Source organism: Vombatus ursinus, unplaced genomic scaffold (genome assembly GCF_900497805.2).
Source record: "Vombatus ursinus unplaced genomic scaffold, bare-nosed wombat genome assembly UNPS02014821.1, whole genome shotgun sequence".
NCBI lineage: Eukaryota > Metazoa > Chordata > Mammalia > Diprotodontia > Vombatidae > Vombatus > Vombatus ursinus.
Window position 1 is genome coordinate 15,121,114 of NW_020954599.1, and position 6,603 is coordinate 15,127,716.

A 6,603-nucleotide genomic window follows, 5' to 3' on the forward strand; every position below is an offset into this window, starting at 1 on the left:
AGGCAGTCTAAGGCAAGTGGAGAGGTAGGAGGGGGCCAGGTCATGAAGAGGTTGGAATGTCAAACAGAAGAGTTTGGATATGATCCTGGAGGTGACCTCACAGGGGAAGGGAGTTGGGAGGGGTCAGACCAGTGCACAGTAAACCTGAAGGATAGATTGGAGTATTATACTCTCCAGTCATCTTCTTAGGTTCAATAATTCCACTGCCATAGCCTAGCTGCGTGGATACAAGAAAGTCACTCAGTCTACCGGTGACTCAGGCAACCTTCTCAATTGCTGATCTGAATTGGCAGATGAGGTTTCCCCACCAGGAACTCCCTGCACTCATGAAGTTACAGATTTGGAGCAACAGCAAATAAACAAATAAACTTTACTTCTCATTAACTATTGAATAAAGTTCAAACTCATAATCCTGGAATTTAAGGCTTCCCACAATTCAACTCCAACTTGCCTTTCCAGTCTTATCTTCTATTATTCCCTTCTCTACCACAGTATAGCAGACAACAGCAATATATACTTGGAAGGGTCCTTAGGAGCCATATAGTTCAAAGAGTTTTATAGATGAAGAAAGTGAATAACTTGCTATAAAACACTGATTTTTTTCTATCTCTATACCTTTTCCTCATGCCATCCTTTCTAACTGAAAAGACTGTGGCATTTCTATCAGCTCATTCACCCTTCCAAGCCTAGCTCAAATGCTAACTCTTGCTAACTCCATGAAGCCGACCTATATCATTCCAGCCAACAGTGATCTCTCCCTACCTTGAGCACCTATAGCACTAACTCATGTCACTATTTCTTACTGTTCCTTGCGTAAAACTCCCCATCTCCCAACTCTGTGCCTTTTCACTGGCTGTCGACCATGACTGGAATAACCCTTTCAACTACTACCAGGCCACATATGAAGGAATGGATGGATGGATGGATGGATGGATGGATGGATGGATGGATGGATAGATGGGTGGAGTAACTGAATGAATGAATGCAGAGTACTTCCTATTCCTTGGTTCAATACTTTTTTAAAGTTCTCACTGATTTGTTTCACCTATGACCTTCTTTTTCCTTCCGAAACATTTGTTAAGGGAAAAGGTATATGTGGGAAAAGGGGGAGGGAAAGGGACGCAATATAGACTTTGTTGTGTCGTTTCAGTCTCATCCCATTCTCTGGGACCCCATTTGGGGTTTTCTTGGCAAAGATTTTGGAGTGATTTGCCATTTCCTTCTCCAACTCACTTTACAGATGAGGAACTGAGGCAAACAGGGTTAAATAGCTTGCCCAGAGTCACAAAGTTAGTAAGTGTCTGGGGCCAGATTAGAATTCAGGTCTTCCTGACTCTAGCACTTCTATCCACTGCACCACCTCTAGTTACCCTCAAAATACAGACTAGTAACGAGTTAAAACTTAGCAAGAGAAAGTCACCCGACAATGGCATGAGGTGTCGGAAATAAGATGATTGTGTTAAGTTTATGCTGTTAAGACTGGAATAAACAAATGATAAGAAATGGTATTCAAGTCAAGTATCACACCTTGGAGAAAAGGTTGACGAAGGGAAAAAATGTGAAAGTCAAAGTCAAACAAAGGAAGAACTGAAGTTGGAAGCCATTCTACTCCACATTTCTCAAACGATACATTATTTTGAAACCTTGAGATTCTCAGAGCAAGTAATCTAATTATATTGAATTGCTTTAAAGAGATACATCTACCTCCAGAATGGGATGAAAAAAGATCAGTAACAATTTGTTTCTTACATTTCAATATATGCAAAGAAGGTTCCCTAAACTTTATAAATGTGCCTGCAAATCTGAAATTGTTTCCATTTCTGTATAATCTTTTTTTTGGTTTGGCTGTTTTGTTTACCTAAGTTAGAAAAATTTCATTGGCCACCTTAGCTGTCTTGGGTACTGATTTCTTCTGTTTCTGAATTCATCAACATCTTCTGACTTGTAAAAGCAGTACGTATATTATTTTTAAGAGCATGGATGCATTTTGACCTCCTTCATTTCCTAATCTTACATCAGTACATCAAGGTTCTGTGATTTCAGCAGTATGATTATTCCCTCCACTGGTGCAGTTTACAATCTTAATTACAATATTATAGTAGTCTTCATAAGTTGTTGCTGCAAACAACAACGACAAAAACCACGATTTGGTGGCCAGCTACTTGGGAAGAGTTTCTCTGAACTTAATTAGTCTAATCCTTGGTTGAGAGGCATATAGTCAGCTTGGTAGGACCTCTGCCAGAGGTTGAGCCTAGCTGGCACTAACTTCCAAACCCAAATTTACCTCCATTCTATAAGGAGCCATTGGAGGTGGACTTTAGTGGTTTTACTAATTAGATATTATGCAAAAGATGTCCAATTCTATTTGGTACAAAGTTTCTTCCAAATCTGGTATCAAGGTACCCAGATTCCTACTCACACAAACCCTCCATGAACATGGGATCTAAGCCATATGCTTCAATGCAAAGTGAAAGTCAGGAGAAAAAAAGATTAATATTTTCCTATTTCCCACCTGAAACCCTAAAGGATCTTGTGAAAGTTGGCCTACATTAGTATGAAAACTGGCTGAGACCTCTGTGAAATGCTGTCTGGGCTCAGCAAAACAGTTCATGAACTCCGGTCAAACTTTCAACGAACCTGACCCAAGCCTTGAGTTTGTAATGCAACATGACACCAGGTGAGATTTCACATGGCTTCAGGTTTCATTCTGAAAACTTGGCTCAACTTTCTAATCAATCATCACTCCTTGGGACGATGAAAGCCAACACACCTTTTCTAAAAATGAGCACTGACGACAGCTAAACCATCGAGCCGCCCCTTAGTTCTGTTTTGCCAAGAGAAGAGCTTTCACAGATAAAGCAGTCTTGTCCTTACCTGGAACAGGAGGGTTGAGTGATTCTGATTTGGTGTGAAGAAAGAAATGAATGAGGTGCCATGTGAAATAATCACCTGGCACAAGGTAAGTCGACCTAAGTTAATCGGGAAGGGGTTTTGTATCTGACTCTATTCACATTCACAACAACCAATATCACGTTTAATCATCTTACCCAGGGAGATGTGTATTTAGCCTGAAGACAATCATCAGCAAGGATAATTGCCAGGAGCAGTGGAATGTTCAGAGGCAAGATCACTGCTCTACATTCATAAGAGTTAAAGAATAGGAGGGGAAAACAAGAGGCAACATAACTCATTTTGAGAAACACACGGAGAGAGGATCAGTGAGATTGCAAGCCTCTCGAGCTCGCATCTCTTTAAGCTTTTGCAATAAAACTCTCCAACCCCAGCATAAACCATTTCAGTAATCATCAATGCACAGGGCATATGGCAGAAACATATTGCTGCTTTCTACCTGAAGTTTTAACTTGCTGTACTATTCTTTTTAAAAAATGACCTTGTCTTCCCCTGAAAGCTTGCTTTTGCTTCTAGTGACATGAGAAAATGGAGCAACATATAACCCAACCAAGGCACTACATCATTAGAACAGTATGTCTGAACATGGGGGTAATGAGGCACAGATGTGAAGTCGGGGAATTGGCACTACCCAAGGTAACAGAGGAATGTTCACCACTGCATCGTAATGGTTAAAATAACCGCATTTGAGAAAGAAAAAAGAAACCCCATTGACAATTTCTTCCACGTATATCTAAAGTTAAAGTTATATCTTTTAACTGCTTTTTAACATCTCTAGAATGAGAGAAACCACAGTATTATTTATACTTAGCATGACGTTTAAGAAACAGAACATATATTTGCATTTTCTTCATATATGTGCAATATATTCATCTCATAACACCTAGATTTTAAGTGAAACCATAGAGCCAAGCCAATTACAAATTGACAGACTTTGTACTGCAGAAGGCCATGATTCTTGAGTAGACTATCATAGAAATGGAAAGGTGGTAGTGTTTTTTTTTTAATTAAAATGATTCTGGTCCTTACAGAGCAGGGTTCATTATTGTAAAGCATCCCACTAATAAACCGCAAATGAATATACAGCAATATTATGTATATATACAAGCTCCACTCCTATGCACAGACTACCATTACTTAAAATGCTTACCAAAGGAGTCTCGCTTAGAGATGATAAGGCATTCATTGTTGCTAGAAGCTACAAAACATGCAGGGGATAGGCAGCTAATAAGCCAGGGTACTTTTTATTAAATTAGTTTAGTTCTAAGAGCTCATTTTTTACTCAGGGTAGGAGGAAACATTTTTTTTTTCTTAAAGAAAATGCTTACCCGAGGGCCCTGATCCCCTTGATCTCCCTGCAAAGTGGAAAGATGAGATGATAGTTTTAACACAGCATATGTGTGCTACTATCTCATAATCTCAAATTACAGTATGTCAAGATAAACTAGGTCTAGATCTCTGATAACTTGGCTCATTTTTAATTTGGCTAGCATCATCTATATCATATTTTTACTCACCTTGTCACCTTTGGGACCAGGAGGGCCCTAAAAAGAGAAAGAGAAAGAGAAAGTGAAAATATTATTGTAACTTGAACAGACCACTAATTGGACTGAGGGGTATGTGAGCAAAACACACAAGTGACAAGGTGCTCTTTCCTTATCATGGTAACTCCTACAGGAACTAATGATTCTTTAGCCATATTTGTGTTCACAGAAAAAAAGACAACAACAGCAAAACCAAAGCTAAATGTGTCTCTGCAATTGTCTTCACTACTTTTCGTCGAAAAGGCTAGTGAACATTATAAAAATCAGAATATAGTTTTTTCTGCCTATGAAAACCCCAGAAATCTTGATTCTCCATTAGTGCTCACACACACACACACACACACACACACACACACACACACACACACAGACACTGAACCCCTCATAGAGATATTGAATTCCAGAGTTGCCAGGGTGCCAGCCTCAGTCATGTGCTGGGATATGGGGAGGTAGGGAAGAGAACAAGTATTTATTTTCTACTATGCACCAGTCACTGTGATAAGTACTTTACAAATATTATCTCAATTGATTTATATATGTACATATATGAATATGATATGTTCAGTGGACATACTTATGTCAAGTCAATTCAAGAAACATTTCTTAAGTGTCTACTAGATACAGAGCATGGCGGGAGAAGCAGAAGGAGATGTGTGGAAGAGCTTTGAAATTTAGGTAAGATGGATATAGATGGTCTTCTGGAACTTATTAATTTGGTAGGGGATTTGAATCATATACCAATAATAGTAATATAGAATAATCTCAGATAAATGCATTAAAATGGTGCAAAATGCTATGGGAGGTCTAGGAGAGAAGTTCATTTTCACCTGGGAGTAGTTTACCATGATATTTGGTTCAGAAATGCTCCATAAAAAATACCAAACAACAAAACAAAACAAAACAAAAAAAGAAATACTCCATAATGGTATAGAGACCATAATGCAGAACATTAAGTATCCAGCTTGTTAACCACAATTCTGAAGGCTTCCTGGTCCTATTGCCTCAAAATGTTACTACTTATTCAACGCTATTTAATTTATTCACCCCTTAAGAAATTACTATTTATCAGTGTTTTGGAGACTATACTGTCCCATGACTCACAAAATTTATAATAATACTAGAAGAATGAAGGAATTTTAAAAGATAGGCTTTTGTTTCAGAGAGAAGATTGAGGTCATCAAAGTGTGTGATGGGGGAGGGTGGTTAGCAGGGTGCAACATACTATAGTCAGGCAATCATTAAGCATTTACTTAACATCTACTACATGTCAAGCACTGTACTAAACTCTGGAGATACAAAGGAAAACCAAAGACAGGCCCTGCACTTGAGAAGCTCACATTTTTCTGGAGGAAACAGCAAGCGAATCTGTACAAACAAGCTCTAGATAGAATAAATAGGAAATAATTAACAGAGGGAAGGCACCAGAACCTAAATTAAGAGGAACTAGGGAAGGTTTCTTTGCACTCAAAGTACTCAGTGGTGGAAAGGATGTCATCCAAGAAATATATAAATGAAAAAATAAATGTGGTTGGTCAACCTGGAAAGAATGGCAGATGACTAAAGTACAGTTTATGGGTTCCATTAGTATGCTTGGGATGATAAGAGAAAGTAAGGAAAGGTCCCAACACATTGGGTGGACACCTTCCTCTCAGCATGGCCAACTACTAGGAACAAATGGGCAAAACTTGCTTATGGGAGACAGGCACGGATGGGTTCTGATCTGCATTGCTAGAGGAAATATTCCTCTTGATGAGATTCAGAGATCCATTTGAATTTTTGAGTACATGGGTATTTAAAGCAATACAATATGTAGTTAGATGGCACAGTGGATAGAGCACAGGACTTGGAGTCAGAAAGTCAGAAAGACTGAGTTCAAATCCATCCTCAAACACTTATTAGCTGTGTGTGGCAAATCACATAACCTCTGTCTGCCTCAGTTTCCTTATCTGTGAAATGATGATAAGAATAGCACCTACCTCCAAGGGTTATTGTGAGGATAAAAATGGAATATTTGTAATGAGCTCTGCAGATTTTAAACTATGTAGTTTAGAGAAGTAGTATGTAAAGCAGAAGTAAACTATGTAGTTTAGAGAAGGAGAAGGAGAAGAAGAAGAAGAAGAAGAAGAAGAAGAAGAAGAAGAAGAAGAAG

The 6,603-nt window shown here is 38.7% G+C and overlaps 1 protein-coding gene across 8 annotated transcripts in view; it reads right to left on the bottom strand.

The window, feature by feature from the left end:
• COL25A1 (collagen type XXV alpha 1 chain) overlaps nt 1-6,603 on the bottom strand; it is a 556,443-nt gene that overhangs the window by 183,906 nt on the left and 365,934 nt on the right. For all 8 annotated transcript variants that reach the window (XM_027837340.1, XM_027837336.1, XM_027837339.1 and 5 more), the window contains exons 6-7: nt 4,428-4,454; nt 4,239-4,265 (exon numbers count right to left, since the gene is read on the bottom strand). In XM_027837340.1, coding sequence (XP_027693141.1) covers nt 4,239-4,265; nt 4,428-4,454 — 54 coding nt within the window. The remainder of the gene's footprint in view (nt 1-4,238; nt 4,266-4,427; nt 4,455-6,603) is intronic.